Source organism: Lampetra fluviatilis, chromosome 34 (assembly GCF_964198595.1).
Source record: "Lampetra fluviatilis chromosome 34, kcLamFluv1.1, whole genome shotgun sequence".
In the NCBI taxonomy this organism is placed as follows: Eukaryota; Metazoa; Chordata; class Hyperoartia; order Petromyzontiformes; family Petromyzontidae; genus Lampetra; species Lampetra fluviatilis.
Window position 1 is genome coordinate 2,464,697 of NC_136308.1, and position 22,103 is coordinate 2,486,799.

The 22,103-nt window shown below is 43.0% G+C and overlaps 1 protein-coding gene across 1 annotated transcript in view; it reads left to right on the forward strand.

Annotated features, from left to right (window-relative positions):
- The window catches only part of LOC144944279 (metabotropic glutamate receptor 8-like), a 262,753-nt gene that overhangs the window by 13,942 nt on the left and 226,708 nt on the right, over window positions 1–22,103 (forward strand). Inside the window, exon 2 of the mRNA XM_078872301.1 lies at window positions 19,263–19,479. Coding sequence (XP_078728427.1) covers window positions 19,263–19,479 — 217 coding nt within the window. The remainder of the gene's footprint in view (window positions 1–19,262; window positions 19,480–22,103) is intronic.

A 22,103-nucleotide genomic window follows, 5' to 3' on the forward strand; every position in this document is an offset into this window, starting at 1 on the left:
CTTGTTCAAATTTGGAATGTAAATGACTATACGCTTAATTTTCATCTTATTGAGATGGAGATTTTTGTTATTATCCGAGTGTTATGACAAGAAAATGCCACATCTACTTAGAGAAAGAGACTGATTTTCTACTAAAGGCAACCTCCTTTCTATGCAAACACGATTTACAATTAAATGTAATGGTTTGTATGGACTGTGTCATATAATCAGAGGCCACAAACAATAAACCGGTCATCATTAAGAGACACGGTGAAGCCGATACATTATAAATGAAAAAATAATGTTCATCTCCTTGTCAATCGACTGTTGGATGACAGTCTTCCCACATTGTTTTACTCGTGGGAATTGTTTGACGAGAAATACGATTGTTTTAAATTTGATTCACATTCGGCCCGATGGTGTCAAGTATAGTCTCCAACCCTGATCCACTCTCTCTGTGTGGCCTCTCTGTTTACGTATTATGAAGAATGGACACTGCGCAAAACATCACCAATTATATTAATTTTATTTGAAGGGAATGTCAAGGACAAATATGTTCAGGTTTGGTTACGTTTTTTTTTACTTTTACATAAGAATCACGATCATTGGCGCGCCGCTGTAGATGCATCTGTGAATCAGCTGTTTTCAAGGCATTTAATATGTCCTGGCCATTCAAACGTCAGGTCGCATTACAGGACACGCCATAATTCACGGGCTGTCATAACACTGGGATTCCCCCAGGATATAGCACAGGTTAGCATTCCCAGCACACATGAACACAGGCCCTGTCTCAAATCCTCATTAATTCTCATTACCGGCCTTCGCATGGCTGGGCAGAAGGCATTTCTGCTAAACCCAAAACAATCAAGCTTTGGAGGAGTTGTATATAGCAGTATCCACGGAGTAGGAGCCAGCCGCATCAATGTTCTGCACCCACTAGAATAAAATAAACTCGGTAAAACTAGGCCTAAATTAAGCACCGAGTAAGGGCAGCCTTCTCAGGTCAACATCGCTCTGTGGTCAGGTTGAACAGTCAGTTGGCTCACCACCGAAACAGTTTTTGCATGGAGTTGACCGATCAATTTCACAAACCACCCAGTAATTTCTTCAGGGAATTGGCAACTGGCATTAAAGTCTCTATATCGTAAATTTACAAGAGTGGGTCATTGTGCGCGCCAGTGTCGTTTGCCGAATTCGACGTTTTGCTTGTAAAATACGGCAAAAAAAGCGACAATTATGGTTGTCCCTTCATTGGTAAAATCGTCAGATGTAGCCAGCAAAGCAGATAAATCATATTTCCCAAAGGGCAGGAGGCTGTTTAAAAGACCTCGGAATTGACACCGCTGTGTAGCTTTTCGCAGTTGTGCTGTATCGTTGAGTTTGTGCTGAAAATGTTTCGTGTTCATTTCCTGAAGAAGATCTCAGCACCTGGGGCGAAACGTCGTGCGTCTTTCTGAAAAACACGCAGTGACGACCAGAAAACACATCGGAGAACTGGCCTTAGCATTGAGTCGGTATCCTGAACACGTTGTAAGATTCTCTTCTAGGTCAAATGTAAAATTATTGCAAGAAAAAACCCCACAATTAATACCAAATAATTTCATATATATAGAGAGGTAAGTAGGGATTTGCAATCTAGAGCGATCACCGGTTTGGTTCCATCTCCCAGCGTGGAAGTTTAAACAACGGTGAAAGTTTCTACCCCGCCCCCCCGACTTATGATTGTTGTTAAATTCGTATTGCCTCTGGTAATGCGTAAAGGTGTTTGCTTGGAGGTGTGCAGCTTGTGATTAGATTTCACCATTTCGGTTATCAGACCAGTAGACAAGACGGGGTGTCACATTTTATGAGGTCACACTCATTAAACACAAAGTTCTCGCCACAAATGAACCACAGTGCCTTGCTTGTCTCGTCATGGAGCATAAACCATCATCACGCAAACTACGGTCGCCATGCTCGCAGCGGATTTTGGCTGGCCATCGAACAAAGTCGGTCACTTCACTGCACGCTTTCACTGCGCTTCTGCGGCCGTCTGGAAAGCTCTTCCTTTCGATATTTGTAAGCCGCTAGGAGCTATGCACTTTCAAATCATCTAGATTGAAAACTTTATTGTGTTTAGTTTCCTGTCCTTTCCCCTGCACCTCCAATTAGCATGGTTGACTACGTAGAGTGCGAAAGAAGTTCAACATACAGTTGTGCAGTATAAACGGGTCTAGCACAGTATGTTAATTGAGAAATCTGGGTGGAAGTGTAGGCCAACATACCATGTAGAGGGGCTCTCTAGAGTTCTCTCTAGTGGAGGCTCGTCTGCCAGCGGTGGCGAGAGGGAGCAGTTACAAGGCTGCACCTTTACTTGCGTTGGAGTGTTTTTATTTATATTTTATTTGGCCGCTTTGATCCCCCAGTGCGGGAGATGGAACTGCCACGATCGGCACTCACCAAGATGGGGGGTTGGGGGGGGTGGTGAGAAATAGAGAATCGCATCTTGATTGTGATTCATGTCCACGTACGGTGCGAGAGAATGTCAACATACGTACGTGACAAATCATCAAATTACCAGCGGGGTGAATTGTTAGCTTCCTCCTTCCAGGTCTGCGGCGGCTTGAGTGTTACCCACTCAAACGTGTGAGTGTTTTCCAAGCACTTCGGCTACCTCCCACACACAAAACGGTCACAGAAGGAAATGGATGAACATCCCCAAAGCAGAATTACTTTACCGGCACCCACCCACCTGACCTTCCATTGACATCCTGATCATCAACCCTTCCGTTCTTCCCCGAGTTGCATATGCTAAAAGACGTTGCCGCCCCCAATGATTCACACTTCATAGCACAATTCACCATTTGTGTGGGATTACAGAGCTCGAGATGGATTACAGTGGTTGAGATGGATTGCAGTGGTTAAAATGGATTAAAGTGGTTGGAGATGGATTACAGCGGTTGGAGATGGATTACAGCGGTTGAGATGGATTAAACTGGTGGAGATGGATTAAAGTGGTTGATATGGATTACAGCGATTGACATGGAATAAAGTGGTTGTGATGGCGTTGTTACGCTGCTCTCAATCTGCCCAACTCGTGCCTTCTGTCCCGTGCTTTACCGAAAAAACCTAAGAATAAGAGGTAAGAGTACCCACACTATACCCCACCGCGCACGGCCCTCCGGTCGTTTCTACTGCTTCGTGGACAGAGGCGGTGTGTGATGCAAACATAAACCCTGCACCGTTGTTTAAACCGCCGCGCCCGGAGATCCAACCGGCGAACTCTGGATTGCAAGTCCAGTGCACTGCTCGCCATCACACCACGGCGGCACCCTCGATGTATACCATTAAGTGGAATATCAAAGAGTGCATAACGCTCACATTAATCCAAGGCCCGTTGAGGTCAAAGAGGAATATTTTATTCAGCCAGATGATTGCCGTGATGATTCTGTGACCTGCGCACGCGAATGCCGCTTGCTTGTGGGAAGCATCTCGTTGCAGAAGTGGATAATTTGTTACGTTTAGTGAGCTTTGCATTTTCATCCCTTTAGGGTGATTTAGGAATGAGCCAGTCGTACATCATTACTGAGCTGCCGCGAAAGCCTTACAAGTACCGTATTATCACAGCTTAAATATGTTCTGAATGCACGTATAGGTGCACGCCTATAATATGCATATTATACATTTACACGTATGAGGTATGTGTTGATAGTTAAATATGGGCACTGAATATTTGGGGCGATAGCATGAATTTTGGTTAACTTGTACAAAAAAAAGTTTTGCTTTAGTCTTGTAAGTTAATGTATACTTTTTCATGTTTTTGTTAGGCCACAAAAATGAACTGTTTTATTGGTGTGTTATTTTAAAAACATATGTAGTTATTATATTTTAAGGGTCATATTCAGTGGTGCAGCACCCCTGTTTAATAATGTACTGACTCACAATAAAAACTTTAGAAGTACAAATCCTTGTCTTAAGTCAACTCGGTCCTTATTTTCTCTGGGTTCAGTAACGTGGATATGACTCCAGTGACTCAGAGCCTCGAATGAAGATTGACGTTACTGCACACTTTATCTCAAGACGGAGGCACTTTGAAATTGGATTGATGATGATTTTGTGAATTGTATCGTTAGCATAATTTGATGAGACAATGTCATTAATATTCAAGTAGCAATTCAAGCCCCTCACAATTCAATAGATATTCAAAATTTTAGATCACAATTCCATTTAAAATTCCAATAGAAAAATGACATTTCGGTGTAGGGCACAATTCACTGTCTGTATTGAATTACATTTGGTTGAGATGGCTTTTATGGAGGGTGTAACGGGTTCCATTACATGAAGCATATATGAATAAAAAATTATAATGGATTCTTACATGCCCAATTTGATGAATCTACCGTGCGCATACAAATACATTTTTATCGATAAATTGGTGCTACGCTAACCAGCGAGGAAATAAGCACAGGCCACAAAAAACATGTGTGATTTAAGACAAATAAATGGGTCTCTTGTACCCTATTGAGCACAATAGTATTTCATTGCGCCTGAATAATAGCAGTCACTTATTTGCAAACATAAACAAGTTGGGTGGTGGCTCCCGCAGGGATGACACCAGATTGACAGTCGTGTCACCGGTGCATCTCATTAGCACATTCATCAAGCTTGCTCATGTGAAAGAATACATTATATGAAAGCCACAAAATCAATTGCCATTACTTGTGCATATAGAGTTTTGCATGCATATATACACACAGGTAAATCTTCATATAAATGACTAAATGCACAAACTATTGTTGTTAAATGGACAACAAAGAAGACTTTATTTTGGCCAGAATCCATTTCTAAACAATATTCTGAGATGACACGCACTCGTACACGTTAAAAGCGAAGACCCATGCAGCGCTTTTGATTTAAAAAAAATCCCCAAATTTCTAGCAGCAGTTGGTGTGGCCAGCACCGTGCTCACCTACTTCGGTGATCTCAGTGCTGCTATTTAAACACTACGACAGTTCTTGAGGCCACCTAGACTCAGGGGAGGCCCAGAATTAGTTTCAGACATCACTTAGCATTGATGATCGCCATAGCGACGAATCAAACTCAGGTGGTTACAAAATTAGTGCAGTACGTGAAACACTGCACCCACACACTAAGGTCACCTGGATAGCTGAATAGACTGTCAGTTCAAGTGTGGTGGGTGAGCATCTATTAAGGCCGGTGTGGCACTCGAGGAGATGTTGTGAGCAGCACCTCTCATGGTCAACCTTACTTGATTTATCTTGGCTTTGCGTTACACTCCATGGGAAATTACTTCACTAACTAATCATAGGGATCATGAATATGCATTGGTAAGTGTTTTTCATGAGACATAAATCTGTTTGGAACGAACCCTGCCAGGAGAGCAAAGCTGGTAGACATCCAGGCTCTCATTTTTGGTGGCCTTAAACAAAAAAAAACGTGGCCTTTCATTATTTATATTGCTGTATGGCAGAGACCCGACGATATTTGTGCCAAATTTCAGCTACTTGTTCTTATAGAACGTGATTAGAATTGACGGCAATCAGTCACGATCATCTGTATTTATTGGATACAACTTGGCTGTATATGTTGATGAATGTGTTTTTTTATTTCATCAGAATCATCGCTGTCATAATCCATTCGATCTCCATAGACGCGTTCATGGGGAAGCAATCATGCTTCCTGATTTTCATTGTCAACTCTCCTTTGCACAATGAGACCTCCTTTACCAGTGGTAAAATATAGTGATAGGTTTTCACCCTTTCAACTGGTACAAAAACTGACACCTTTATACAAGGCCTCATGTTTGCAATAACCACAACACAAGCAGTCAAATTTCAAACAAAAAGAAACAACTCTGATAATGATAATGTTATGCACTGTCCTTGAAGTTGATTGGTCCACACCTGAGACAGCTTTTCTTAGAGCCTAGTCTCCATTGGTGTTGACTGCTTGTGTTGTGGTTATTGCAAACATGATGCCTTGTATAAAGGTGTCAGTTTTTGTACCAGTTGAAAGGGTAAAACCCTATCACTATAACTCTCCTTTGGTTTTCTCTGCGTGTGTGTTCATCTCACTGATGTTGTTGTTGTTGTCAATGATTCTGGTGACAACGCAATGTTCACCCAAAACCAGCTCAGATGGACTGGCCACGTTGTTAGGGTGCCCAACTCCCGCCTCACAAAACGGGTCCTTTGCTCCCAGCCAAAGGCAGGAGAGCGGGGCAGAAGCGGCGCGACATGGCCAACGTCAGGATCAACCTCAAGAAGTGCCGCATCAACACCACCAACTGGGAGTTCATTGCACAGGACAGACCCACTCTACGAAAAAAGTTACTCGCCGTGCCGCAGTGGGAAAGCGGCAACAAGGCAAGGGGAGGCTTACCACCAAGAAGGCCCCAACCATCATCCACCACTGCGATCACATCCCCTTGGCCACACCGCAGCAGAATATTTGGCTCTCGGATCGGCCTCTTCAGTCATCTGAAGAACCACAAACAGGACCCACCAGGAGGAGAATCTTACTCGACCCCGAGTGATCGCCAATGATGACAGTAACTTTTAAGTGTCATTCATTTTTAAAGGTACCTATTGTTTTAAACCACTAACCCGGCCAAGTGGCTCAGTGGTAGAATCAGTGGCTTGCAACTGGAACATTGAGAGTTCAAATCCTGGTTAAAGGTATTGACTCAGCCCATCATCCCTCCGGGGTTAGTAAAATGAGTACTGCTTCGTGGGGAAGTCAACAGTGGTTGTCCCGTGGAAAGATTCACTCTCGCGACAGGAATATGTAATGTCCATCGCTGGCAGGAAACGAGCACTGCCTCAATGCTCGCGCGAGCAGGACTTGTTTTTAAACCCTCAAGTTGATATTGTATTCACGTTCTACGTAAGCGTAGAGCAATCGGTGCAGTGGCGAGCACGTTGCATGGAAGCGTGCCAGTGTGGGTATTGCACTATGAACCCGGAGGCCTCGGTTACATTCCAGGCCACGGCTAGCATCAGTAGCGAATGATGTCTTCTGGACTGGTCCTGAGCCGGCCCCCACCCTCCGCTTCCCTCTGCCGCTCCATCCTCACCAACCCACATTGACCAGCGTGGTGAAGTATGGTCAAACAGCCCCCATGAATTACACGGCGTGGCGAATCCTTCAACTATGTGTAGACAAGGTTCTGTGCATTATTATTATTGTGGAATTAACATGCATGTTGATTGTGGCATATTTGGTCTGATTCTAGTCACTGGAAAAAAAAATTACGTAATAACTGCACATCTTTTTTTATTTGAAGACTTTTAACCTTGATGCGTTGCTGCTTTATATCAAATAACAGGCAACACATCTTATATGAATGGAATGTGAAAATGTAATAATAAAAACAAACTAAATAACGGATGCTATAATGCTTATATAATGATGTTTTGCAAGGGAATGCTATTTGTATGGTAATTTAATGACAAAATGAAATAGGTAAGCGAGTATATATCACACGGAGAAGATAGACAAATGATGTCTCAATGAGGAAATAATTTTACAACAAAGTAACCCTTATACTTAACGTACTGTCTGTGTTTGGCGTGTAGTTACGTCGTGTGCTACAAACCAGGTGGCGTACGTTTGACTCCCAATCACAGCTAACACCAGAAGCTGTACTTGCTCACTACTAGGTTGACTCAGCCTTAAAATGAGCACATACCTAGTATGGGGAGTCTAAGGTGGATGAGCTGTGTGTGAGCCACACCACTTGCTTGTGCATGGCGAGGGCCACGTGGAGGATTTTGGGCGTGCGTACGTGTGCCCATTGGTGTCTGTGCGTATGATTTATTTGTCATTTTTTTAAAAATTATTATTCGTTTTTTATTTCGGTCGTCATTTGGGCTGCAATACCCCGCCAGGCAACGCAGCTATGGTGCATGTTTCCCCCATACGGAAAAAATGTTTGAGCTTATACGTGACTCAGTGTTGCTTACTCACAGAGCCCTCTGTCAATCTGCCTGTCAATTGCTTCCGCTATGCTACATTATTTTGAGTCATGTAGTGTACCATGGAGTGGATTTATTTTTTTAATCGTGGACATATAGACGGCTGTTTATAGATAGATAATTTGGCACGCAAAATTCGACTTCAGTGGGATCTTTAGTTTGTGTGTGAGGTTGGTTGAACTGAATTTACCCGTGAATATTTCCTTCCGGTTTATGTTATCCACGTGGAACTTTTGTCTTAATAAAAACCACATAGCATAGCCAAGGTGACAGGCCTGTTAAAGAAAGCCAAGCGAAAGACGTTTGGTTATTTGGCGTTCAGGTGCATAAAGATTAATCATTTGCATAATTACGAAGGCTTTCCAAGTAACATTGGTGCTGACGGTTGTGCAAGAAATGAATATTGGCTTAATTATCTGCCAGTCCTGCTTCAATAAACGTGTTATATTGCCATGCAAAAACAAGGATTGAGGTATCAGGTCGACTGCATTATATAGATATGAACAAATATGACATCTGTCATAAATATTAAACATATTTACGTATTGTTTGTGGATGAGGCTGAATTCCAACTGTGAACCCCAAACCCATAGATCACAATTACGATGACAAGACTAGCCATTTTTGTTGTTTACACTTTACAAATCTTTCCCATGCTGTGGTTAAGACAGCATTGATGCATCTGCAATGCTGCATGGCATACCATAATATACAGCCTGGTGTCAGTCCACTGCTGGATGAAGGCCCTCCCCATGCCAACATTGTCATGGTGGATGTTTCACCATGCCTCGTCTTGCTGGTTAATGCAGGGTTGGTGAAGGAAAGTCCCAGTACTTGATCAGATATCATTTGCCACTGATTTTATCCATGTCCGGGTATTGAACTCTGGTAACCAGGTTCATTGTCCAGTGCTCACATTTACTGTCGGGCAATTTCACCCCATGCTGAAGTGTGTGTGTGTGGAAATATTTGGAAAACGCATTTATATTTGCTCAGCTCTCGATCACAATGCATGAGAGCATGCCACAGTATAATATCATGGTGCATCCGTTCGCTCCAGAGTATTCTCCTATTTTGATTGTGTCACCATTGTACGTTGGGAAACGCTTCCATGTTTAAACCAAAGGGGGGAGATTTTTCAGCCAAAAAATCGAACGAGTTAGCTTAAGCTTTAGGCCAAGATAGCAAAATATTTAACAAAATGATAACACTCTCAACACGAGTAACATTCCGGCTCTTATTTTAACTGCTTTTGTGTGCACACATTTAGTTTTTTTTACTATTTCACGACTGCCTACGCGGTAAAAACACAATGTCTCTGCTCAACTTTAGAGTGCCATGCATGGCGGCGATTACACCATAGGTTTCTACAAACAACAATATCCCCTCTCGAACGGTAGCAGCACTTCAATGTCTGGAGGAAAACAACTTTGTCACGAATGTGTCTCGCATAATGTCTATAAACCTGTACTGTATGTTAAAAAACACTTCAGCTAGCGGATGTGTCGTGGCTTCTTGACATTATTTACACGAAACATTTTCGACTCAAAACTGTTAGCATTGGCATATCCTTCTATTTCTGTTTATAATCCACCTTGCGCCTCTCCACCGCCACAACAGTTCTGCAGCTGACCATTTTAATGAGATCAGCCCCACATCACAAAAGCGCTTTGTCTGGCTTGGCTAAACCCTTGCAGCCATTAGGCAGATTTATCATGCTGAACAATATGACAGTGCGGAAGTTGTAAGGCATGTCATGCAGTAGGGCTGTCCCTCGGCAGGGCTGGGCATTAATTTTTCATTAGCTGTGCTGTCTCCTGCCAGCGAGCACGTGACGAGAGCATGCAGCCCATGCTCTTAGCCAGTATCATCCCAGTCACATTATGCATTCTGTCTCTGCAACCTGCGATTATTTGTCTTAACGACAGAGGACCCCTTTCGCCAGAAGGGCTTTTAAGTGCTCGAGATCAATCGTTATGCGGGCATTTATCTCCGATTGCGACTAATTCTACTTTATTACCTGCGCAGGAATAAAGTATAAATTTAATGTAATGGACCTTTGGCGTGGAGTCTCCTCTGTAGAAATCACGTACATCAGAGCTGCATAATGCAGTGTCCCTAAACTATTGACAAACAACTTCATCAAGTCTACGGGAAGGTTTTATTTGCTGACCAGTTTTGATGGTTTAAGCCTATAAAAGTTTAAACATGCATCGACAATAAAACATTAATTTTCTTCCACGATAAATCAAGATATATAGGAGTGTATACCTTAACGGGATATTTTTTTACGACTGTAAAACAATAGCTTTGGCAACGTATAAATAACCAAATATATAAAACTGCACTGTTCGTGAATGCAATACTTTGAGAGAATCACTGTACTGTCCATGAGATTGGAAAATTACCATTATAGTTTGAAATGTAGTATCTGGATATGTCATGTCTCTCTACCTGAACATTAATGATATGTCCTGCACGTGAGTGCGCATGGGAAGTTCACTCCTGGCCAGAGTTAACATCAGTGGCGAGTGATATCTGTGCCAGACATCTAGCAGTGAATTGGCAAAAGCTATAGACATTTTAATTATAATATTCAATGTGTGACGCGCCAAACATGTAATGATAGCGATATATGTTGCCTTAGAGACGCATTCTTAATGGATCCATTCGTAAATAATTTTCGTGATATCCTATTAATAAATAATATATATGGTATTTATACACGTACAGGCAATAACATTCTTTACCCGGTAAAGACCCAACAGAGGGTTATGTTTATTTTTTTTATTTTTAAAGACGAGTTCTGCTTGGATGCTTAGCCAGACTCATTAGGAGTCGTTTAACTTGTGGCAGGGAACTGGAGTGCCAGGAGGGGATCATACGCACACATTTTCAGACATTAGCGACGTATTAGCTGTTATCTTTCCTCCAGGACACCTCATTCCTTTGATGGTGGATGACATGAGAGTTTTACACCATCGACCGAACCTGGCATGAAGGTGCTGGATTTCAGGCATGTGCCGCCACAACTGACAAAGTATATCCAGTACTGTACAGTATATCATTGACCCAACAGTATACTTTTGTGCGCCACAATTATTCGATAAATATGTCACGCCTGGTGGAGTACATTTTCTGTTGCACCTCTTCCTAGACATCGGGCCGGCGTGGAAGATTAGGCCAAATGCACTCCAGAGGGGCTGTGGCGGGTCGACTTGGTTTCAGGGGCTATCGCCTCTGAAATGTGAAACTGGAGCAACTCTGAAAAGCTCAAACCCAAACCTTCTCTAAAGGCGGTACATCGTATTGGTTCTTTCGGTAAAGTCACGTAGAAGGGAAATAATAAAATAATAACAATAAAATAATTCTCACGACGTTTCGGCCACAACGCAAGCATCCGTCCTCAGGTGAAAAACAGGTCTGTCGGGAAGACAGCGTCTGAATGAAACACCCCAGGCTTGGAGCGTATTTTTAAGCTGGGTTGGAGGGGGAAGAGCGCCTTGACAAAATAATTTGCATATCAAGAGGAATTTAGCATATTTATGGGAAATGCAGAAATGCTAAATTACTCTTTATATGCAAATTCTTTTGTCAAGGCGCTCTTCCCCCTACAAACCAGCTTAAATATACGCTCCAAGTCTGGGGTGTTTCATTCAGACTCTGTCTTCCCGACAGACCTGTTCTTCACCTGAGGACGGCTGCTTGCGTTGTGGCCGAAACGTCGTGAGAATTATTTTATTATGTTTTATTTGTATTATTTTATTATTTACCTTCTACGTGACTTTACCGAAAGAACCAAGGAGATGAATACCCGCAGTCACGAAAGCTTTAAATCGAAATTTGGCTCAGATACATCAAACAACCACTAATAAAAACGCGACGGAGGCCGGTCACGGCTACGTTTCTCGAGATTTATTCTCAACCTCACCTCCTGAATTGGTGAGAAACATCGGAGCTCACCTGGTCCAGGGGATCGACAAGCAGGGCACCATAGGGGTTCTCCGGAGGTTCTTGTTTCAAAGGACGTTCTGCCAGAAATGTCATGCACAAGCAATTGCAGGGCTGCACCTTTACCATGCGAATTCTTAACCTGGTTTTTAAGTGCCTTAATTTGATGTTAGCCCAGCCACACATGACTGCGCAAAATAAATCCATTCTTAATTTTAATGTTTTGCTTCAATTCGGCAAAATTCCAGCTGTGATAATTGAAAAAAAACGTCAATTTGGTAGCACTTCAATAAACATGTATTTCATGCACCGTGTCTGACAAAGTGCGGTGGCCACTGGCGTGGGATGAAAAAACAGTCACTCGAAGGGCATCGGAAGTATATCTGTGAAATCTCCTTCTGTGAGTCCCGAAGGGGCGCTTCGTCTCGTGACTTGACACCAATAACACAAATACACAATGTATATCAACATAATTTAGGGTGTAAACAGAAAATGTATAACATTTCAGACGGCTTTCATTGCTTATTAAGAACACATTCCTGCGAAGGGAGCTGGTAGGAATGTTGGGTTGCTCGGTCAATGGCCACGGTCAACGGAGGCGTGGTGTATTCCGCAAATATGCCCGACTCTGAGGGCGGGCACAAGCCGGCGTGAGTAGGTTAAACGTTGAGTTTTATAAGGGCACCACGAGGTGACCAGCCCCTCCCCACCCAGCCCCACCCCTCCCAACCCCCACCCAGCCCCACCCTCCCCACCCAGCCCCTCCCCACACTCCCCTCCCCACCCAGCCCCACCCTTCCCACCCAGCCCCTCCCCACCCTCCCCTCCCCACCCAGCTCCTCCCCACCCTCCCCTCCCCTCCCCACCCAGCCCCTCCCTCCCCACCCAGCCCCTCCGTACACGACGGACGGACGGACACAATAATCCCCTGTGGGCTGGTGTAACCAGGAGGTTCCTACCAGTAAAATATGTGTGTACGATCCAACAAAGTAACGTGTTTTGGGTTTCATAGTGTCACGCCATTTAGTTTAAAAGTCATTTGGAAGTGCGTCACGTGTCACTCTGTATTCAATGTGTCGGCATCAGCTGTTGCAATGCTTTGGACTTGTTCTCAATCGTGCTCGTGGTGTGGGGGTCAGTGGTCGCATCGGGTCCTCTGCACTGCGCTTCCATCTGATTGACCTTTTGTTTCAATCCTAAGCTCTGGCACCAGTATATTATTGTTTTGACAAATATGATTGGTAAAGGTTATGTTGGGTTATATCACGTAAATATGAATGTTTCGTTAACCCACCACCACCCGACACAGCCAATTAGTGAGGTTTGTCACGTACATACAAGTGCCCATTAGCTACTACTTCAGCACACCGGTGTGTTGGTGTTTAAATCAAGGACATTGATCAATTTGAGTACGACGTTGCGCTGGAGATTACAACCAGCTACATCAGGCGATTTACCAGGATTGTGCTTGGCCCTACTGTTTAGTAGCAGGCCCTCCTGTTTACAATGCAAGGCCATCATCCAATTCATCTTAGCCTGGAATTAACATTTGCTCCTCCACTTGAAGTGAATGAGACGGCTGCTCCGTGGTTCAGTTGTTCCTCACTTTGCTGCAGATAGATGACTTTTAAATAGATGGCCACAGCCACTTATACCTCCTCGTTATGCATACGGACTCAACGTCCTGAGCAGGAACCCGTGAAAATAACATGCTGAGATACTCTGAAGCATTCCTTGGTAATGAGGTAAAGTATTGCGTTTTCTTGAAATACATTTCTAATCCCACATTTGCTCTCCGATGTGTTTCAGGTTGTTCAGCATGTTGTTCGGCATGAGGCCCAATGCTTCGCTCCACTTGGTGGGAATTTGATGGGTTATTAGATTCACATTACTCTCAGAAACTGCTAGATGTTTTAGTAATTAACATTAATTACATAGTGAACTAACACATACAGAGGGAGAATTAGGTAACGCTCACATTTTATTCCCATACTTGCATTGCAGTGCTAGTTGTTTGAACAGTGTGTGTTTAATCAAGTTGCCAAATTTCCCATGCAACAGTTATTGGTAATATAAACAGAATGGGACTATCACATAGGCAACACTATCTGCAGACAGTTCCATATGACTGGGCTTGTCAATTTATTGCTGTGCGATATATCTTTTTAATATTCGGTATTCTTTTTTTGTCTTTTCCACCACAAATGTACTGCAATTGTGCTCTCGGTGTCGTGTCTTGAGACGAATCACGTGTTCCGGCAATTACACAAAGCAGTGCACCCCGTGTGTCGGAAAGTACCCAGTGGAAGAGATTGTTCACGTAGCTTCTCCTAAAAAAAATCTTTCCAACGACCACTTCATGCTTTACAAGTAGCACTTCCCCACACACTCTGGTTTTGAGATTGTTTACCATATAACAGTAAAAAGTGATGTTTTTGTTCATTTTCATAAACACTCGGGCTTCAAAACCAAAATAAATTGTATTTGTTGTCTGCAGCCAGTGGTAGGGTGGGCTGACGACCACCAAATCATTGCGTTTGAGAACTCAGTTTAATCACGAGCCGTTGTCTGGATTCAAACCCAGGATCTTACGGTGCCACATTTGTGCTCTGACCTCCGAGTCATCCAAACCACCCTCACTCATGCACTGTTTGAAGACCAAGCCATTCATTGCACTCTGATGGACCTGATTCGTTAATGAGCAAGCTTGGTCATTGCAAATATATTCCATTCACTATTGGGAACAAGTGAGTCAACATGATGGCGTTATATACACTCACACACAATAATTCTAGACTTGAAGGAGACTTGTGTTGCCTCCGAAACGTCGTGATTTTATTGTTTTGTTTTTATTAATTTTAAATTCATTTTTTTACCTACGTGACTTTACCGAAAGAACTAAGAGTATCACACACAATACCCACCGAATTATTGATACAAAAACATTACATTAAGGATGCAAGTAATTTTCCAGGATGGTTTTACATATTGAATTATTCGCAAATAATATAAGTGCTTTATCCATTTGAAGACTATAGTATGGCCTGGTGGCTTTGGCACTTGCCAATGCGTTTAGAGATTGCTATCCCACCTCATGAATAATACATCTGTAGTAATAACCAGGGTGGCCTGCTGGAATCGAACCATGAACCTCTGCCACAAGCGGCAAAGGCTCGACTGCTGGGACATGTCACAGTACCCTGGTACTCTTCACAGTGCCGTTGTGCTCCATTCATCATAAAGAAAGAAGCAACATCAAATGCAACATTCACAGTAAAGATTTCAGATCTAAATCATTAAATTAACGCCACTGGTCCAGTTCACGAAAATGTAAATTTGGAATATAACCAAAACAGTAAACGTACTTCATTGTATACCCATTAGGGTAAGAGGTCCATGTGCTTAGATTTGAGTACTGTACTTTATTGGCTATAATGTCATTATACGGTTGATTGGCGTCGAGAAGAATGAATACATTAATTGTATTTGCCAAGCCATGTAGACAAAGGCTGCTCTTGCGATTAATTTTCTTGCAATTTAATGGCAACAGGATGCCTAACGAAAGTAATAAACCAAGCAAAAAAAAGGTGTATAATTGCTATTATTCATTACTCTGCCATGTGACACCGTGATGAAAGTTCTTTGATTTGCAATTGTAACGGTTGTGAGTACAAACTGATGATCGGAAGTAGACTTTGATGTATCTGGAGTTGTTTCAAGTTAATCGTGGGTGTCCCATGGATAAACTAGCCCCTTATGGTCGGCACTTTTGAATTTCCACCACTCACTGAATGTGACCACTCCATTGCTCATTTAGCTGGGGGGATTCTTTAATTGGTACATTTATATTCATGCCATCTTCATTGCGCAAGGCTATTATGAAGGCGCTGTGTGTCAAGCACAAATATAGTCTGCAATACCTTAACATTATGGGGTTGTGTTTTATTTTCGATTTAAAGCTTTCGTGACTGCAGGGATTCAATATGGGGTTGTGGTGGATTATCCCAAATTGGTCATTTGCAAGAAATATTGCAAATGTAGACCACGATGTCAGCACACACACAAACCCACACTTTCTCGAATAACGTAATGGGATTTTTAACTCTACTCTGAAGCACGTGGCTTCATATTTTTCGGTGAACACACTCGTGGGATTAACCGCGGCGGTGGCTGGGCTCGAACCGCTGACTGCCTGCAACAAGCGGCAACGTGGAGTGCCGTGACTTTTGACCGCACGGTTGTGAGGACACCACGGTGGCTGGGAGATGTTAAGTACCTCACCTGGTATACAGGAGGTCGTGAGTTCGACTCTAAACCTTGACGCCTGCTGCTGTATATTTTGGAGTTTGCATGTCTCTCTCCCAATGGAGGAGGCTCATGAAGGACGCTGCTTCAGGGCAGTTGGAGGCAGTCGCCCTCCAGCAACGACGGGAGGGCTCACAACAACGAGCGGAGCACCGGGCAGATAATATACAGCAAGTTGGCACAGTAGGGGGTACAGCTGGTTCATCTACCAGCCATCTCAGTCAGCCAATCCATAGCACCTGGGTCTGTCCCGAGACCTGTCCACGAGCCTTCAACAGTTCACGTGGCCTCAAAGTGCACCTGGCCTGGCACAGGCGTAGTGGTGACGTCACTGTCACTTAGTGGCCAATGACGGGCATTGATAATGGTGGCGCGGATTTTCTCCGGTTCCTCCGGTTTTTCCCTTCCACATTTAGAATCAATGTGCGTTTATAGTATTTGGCTGCTATACAATTCCACGTGATTAGCCACTTCATTGAGCTATGATATGTTGCCAGGTCACTTCTGAAAAACAGCTACATAAGCTCAATGGGCATTACCTGGTAAAAGAAAAAAAATATATATTTTTGTTTAGAATGGACTGCAGTAACGCAGCTGACATTGAGCTGAGCCACCTGCCCGGAGTGAGGCCCTTTACACAGCGGCAGCGATGTCAAGGAGCGTCTCGTGGCTTCTCCAATTGGACGTGAAATGGTTGTAATTGGAATCAATTGCGTCGCCTGCGCTGCGATGAGAAAAAAAAGTGCATTCGTTTTCATGCATTGCGCATTCACTTTCGCCGAGGCTTGGGCACAGCTGTCAATTATCAAGCGCCAGGTCTACGAGCGGTGCGGAAAATTCAATCGCTTCGGCGGGGGGGAGGAGGAGGGAGAGGGTTTGTCCTGGCTGGCAACAATCTCGTCTAACCCAAGCGGCCTTCTTCTAATATAACTCCTTCCCATTTCAATGTGGCCACAAGCCAAGGATATTGCCCGATCAGCAGGGAATTGATAGTGTCCCCTCAAATTAAACAGGCAGCCCCTTTTGAGTGCCCCCTGTTTAATAAGCCCTTAATATGCAATTGCGCAGACGTGAATTGTCCTTAAGAGTACATCGTTCATTAGAACGATGGCGAGTGTAATGTGAAGCTTTACGCTTGCTCCTCCAGATGCAATAACCATTTGTATCCTAGACTCTGAGGAAAAATAATGCCATTAGGTTGATATCTTTTGTGGTAAGTTTTATCATCAGAAAGAAATTGTCCTTTTGGGAAGCAGTGGTGCAGTGATTAAAGCACTGCCCTCTGAACCCGGTGATACAAATTCTGCTCCACGCCACTGCTAAGGTCAGTGGCGATTGATGTCTAAACCGATCCTGTGTAGTTCCCTTACCCAACTCGAACTCTCCAACAGAGAGAAGTGTGATAAAACTTTGTCCATAACTAACATGTTGGGTTGCCACCTGTCCTGTTTTTCCCAGGATCTTCCTATTTTTTTATATAGCTATCTTGTGAAAGTCTGTCAATATTCCGAGAACACTAAAAGTCTTGGATAATTTCTCATCACTTGTGCAATAACGGTACTGTAACATTATCGTCTCCCCTTCATACGTCCCAGTTTTTTTGTTCCACCTCAAAGATGAAGTCCTGCATGGGCAGGCCTTCATCAGCAGTGGATTGACATAACGGCTGTAAATTATACGCACGTTGATGTATTCATTAAATTATCTTATGTCATTGTTTTTAAATGACCAGATGGGCTGGTGCTGATGTTGGCTAATTTGTTCCACGGCTTCTTGACACTCTTATGCCTCTCACTGCGCTGTTAATACAGCACAGCTGAGCAGTGACAGGGTGGCCCCATTCGTTATGAGAGGGAAGACTGGGGAATGAGGTCATTGCTCAGACCTAACCTTTTTGCCCAGTGCACAACTCCCAGGACAGTAAATAAAGTATAAGATGCAGGGCTTCGCTTGACAATACATATGGTTCGGACAAAGATACGTGAAATTTACTTTTATTGCTAAGATGACCTGGTTATGAAAAACACTGTAGTGATAAGCTGACTGGGGGATGCTGTGGTAAGCGTGCCTGACTGTCATTCTGAAGGTTGCAGGGTTGTAGCCTGCTCTGGGGTCATCATCCTTCTGATGATTACATAATACATGCATCCCTCGATATGCGGAACAGCGACGTTGCTAATAGGGTTCGAATATCGAACCCTATCTTCCCGTTGACTTCCATTTTACAATTCGAGATGCATTCCTACGGAATAAAAAAACAGGCCAAAGATGGAGTAAAATCTCACTTAAGAATACATCAAACCTTTTTTTAAGCACATATTTTACAGGAATCGATGGAGCAGTTTGAAATGCACAGTGGAATAACATTTCCACCACCCAAAAAAAGTATCTATGATTGCGAATTGAATGTTAAACGTGAAATTAATTCTCTAACTTAAAAGCCACGTGACAGATAAATTCTGTATATTGAGTTGATGTATAAGGAGTGATGACTATCAGATCACATTGATAGGCATGGTTGTTCCATGTCTGGACTGGATCTCCTATAGGAATGTGAAATATCGACCATTGGCTCAGTGTTATAAACAAGAGATGAGAACTGTCAAATGTTTATTTTATTTGAATGCCACTCGAACTATTTTGTTTGTACTTGGTATTATCCATATTTAGAATAGCACAGTAGATGAGTGAGTACGGGGAACTTTATATTTGTCCTACAGTACTTGCCATTAGAGTTGGACTATTCGATTAATTAAGTACTGTAATAGATTACTCTATGGTTTATTTGTTCGATCGCTCGACTAATCCCCAGATATAGTTGGGAAAAAAAAAAGTCTTGCCCGTCTTCTTTAGACATGTGCCACTGGACGAGAGGTTGACGTTGGACCTTGACCAATCGACCACGAAACGAACGTAATTGTTTTCAACGTTTCAGTCGATGACTCGGCTCAAATCGGCCCCTACCCATCGTCTAACCGTTCGCTTGTTTTGTTTATCTCGCTCGTTGCGCGTGCGTGCGTGTGCGCGTGAACGCCGGGAACTTGGGAGCAGATCCCGCAGATCAGCTACGCGTCGGCGGCCCCGGAGCTGAGCGACTCAACGCGCTACGACTTCTTCTCGCGCGTCGTGCCGGCCGACACGGCCCAGGCGCGCGCGCTGCTCGACGTGGCGCGCTCCCTGCACTGGAGCTTCGTCTCGACGCTCGCCTCCGAGGGCAGCTACGGCGAGAGCTCCGCCGAAGCCTTCGTCCAAGCCGCCAAGGAGAACGGTACGCTCGCCGCCGTCTGACGCTCGCCGCCTGACGCTCGCCGCCACCTGGCGCTCGAGGTTCGCCACCTGACGCTTGAGCTGCCGCCGCCTTTGTCCGTGGTGGCAACCGCGACTCCGTGGTGGCGAGGCGTTAACTCCCTCGCCTGTCATAAGAGAGGTTCATAATCAACGTTTTTGAGTTAGATCGCGTTATTTATAAATGTGTCGTCTCGTAACCCTCCACCACCCGACACGGCCAATCAGTAAAAAAGTGACACGTTGACAATTCGCCATCCAGCCCGATGATGCTGGATGCAATTACCAGTGAAACGTCGTACTACTCAAATTGTAAATGTTGGGTTTCACGCTTCAACACACCGGTGGGCTAAAGCAGTGAACTATTTGTCTTTTGTCAACGTGACACTTTTTTACTGATTGGCCGTGTCGGGTGGTGGAGGGTTACGACACATTTATAAATAACGCGATCTAAACCCAAAAACGTTGATTATGAATAATATTGGTCGCGAAAGCCTACGTGTTAAATAAGAGTGGTTGTTGGGTTATATTGCGTACATATAAATGTGCCGTTAAACCCGCCACCGCCCGACAAAGCCAATTGGTGAGGTGTGTCACCTGAACCAAATGTGCCAATTCGTTACTAGTTCAGCACACCGCTGTGTTGGAGAGTAAACCCACAATATTTACAATTCGTGTACGACGTTTCGGCAGTAATTACAGTTAGCATCATCAGGCGGACAGCCAGAGTTGTGGAGAAATCCTCCTCCCTCGCCTGGGTTGCAGGAGGTCGGGGGTTCAATCCCGACTCTCACGTTTGTATGTTTGGAGTTCGTGTGTTCTCCGTGTGATTGCGTGGATTTTTATCTGGGTCCTCTGGGTTTTTCCTCAAAATTTGTTGCGGAAAGTCAACAATCACTGTCTTATAGATGCACTTTTCCCCTAATATATGCAGGTGGAATTCCAACCACAAGCTCAGGGCTAATAGTAGGAGGATGAGAACCATTCCATTGAGTAGGACTTAATAACGAACTTTAGTCAAATGTAAGTGTAGATTATAAATAAAAAAAATAATACTAAAAATTACTAAATTAAATCGTGATTTAATTGAGTTATTTTCATTTTATTATTTTTTTATTTCATTTTTTTCATCTACGTGATTTTACCGAAAGAACCAAAGAGTATGGATCCTTGCAGTCACGAAAACTTCAAATCTAGAATTAAATGTAAGTGTGTCAATATAGCTATTGATACTTTATCCATCTCGTCACAGGTTAAATACACCCACAAGCCAAAGCGACGAGGTTAACCTGCTCAGGTTGTTTTTTTTTGGTCTCCAAATGAGCCTCAGCTGATTGTATAGCCACTCGTTATTTCCATATATGATCAGTGTGCACCTGCTGTGTTTACATAATTTAATCACTCTGTTGTGTCTATCAAGAGGGTTAAAGTTGGGCCGTGCATCTGCTCTTCCTGTGCATTTTTGTCCTTCCCTTGAGTGAATAAAATAATTAATTCATTAATTCCATAATCAACCATGTCCTTATAATTACATTCTTCCCACCCAGTCCACATGATGATGGGACTGCAGATGATAATGATATTGATGTCACAAAGAATGTTGCATGCTGTGGATGAGTTACAGATGAACCAAAAAATATATATCGTATATTTGAATTTATCCTCAATTTTGGATTCATAAACGTGGAAAATCTTTAATTGCTAATGCATTCGTTTAATTAATTTCAAGACTGTAATAACAAACATTAACAAATTGATATTTTTCACGTAAGATGCCATCAGTAAAAATGTAACTTTCATGTAAAATATTTTTGATAACTTAAAATTAAACTATATATATATTGTTCTACCGGGTAAAACACATTGAGAAGTGACGTGACCATAAATGATAGCTTAACCAAGTGGCTTATGACGTGGAAATTTATAGCAAGCAAATACTTCAAACACATGTTTCTAAACTTAGTACAAAATTACATAATATATCGGAAAAAATACATCATGTGACGGCACTCATTGTACGACAACCACAGAAGTGATGCCATGGAAGTGGCATAACCTCCTCTTATGCCACATTTTTGGATCAACCTTAAACTATTTTTTCCAGATTTTCCACAATTCTGTATCTAGGTGCGAATTTCCAAATGTAATGTTACTCTGAAATACAAGAATGCATTCCTACTACGTGCATATGTTTTTTGTTCTTAATTCCATTGAGAAAACTACCCCATATAAAGACAAATGTAAGCAATTTAGCAGAGTTATGGAAATGTGGTGCCCAAAGTAATTCGTTCATTTTAATCTTGTTTTGCTTGTCATAAATTCTGATAAATTACACTTGCAGATAATGGGACGTCACATTTAAGCCCGCTGTTACAACACCTCCACAATTCTTTGCGAGGATTAAATAATCACTGCCTTAGTTTGTCTTCATGTATACATATTTATTTTGCTTAATATACAGCATAAAATGTTGGTGGGAGTGGTGGCTCAGTGGTCACCACACTGCTGCTATGAACCTGGCAGCCTGAATTAATTTCTCGGTCATTGTTAACATCCGAGCAGAGTGATATCTAAACAAGTTCTACCCTCCCTACACCAACCTTCCAC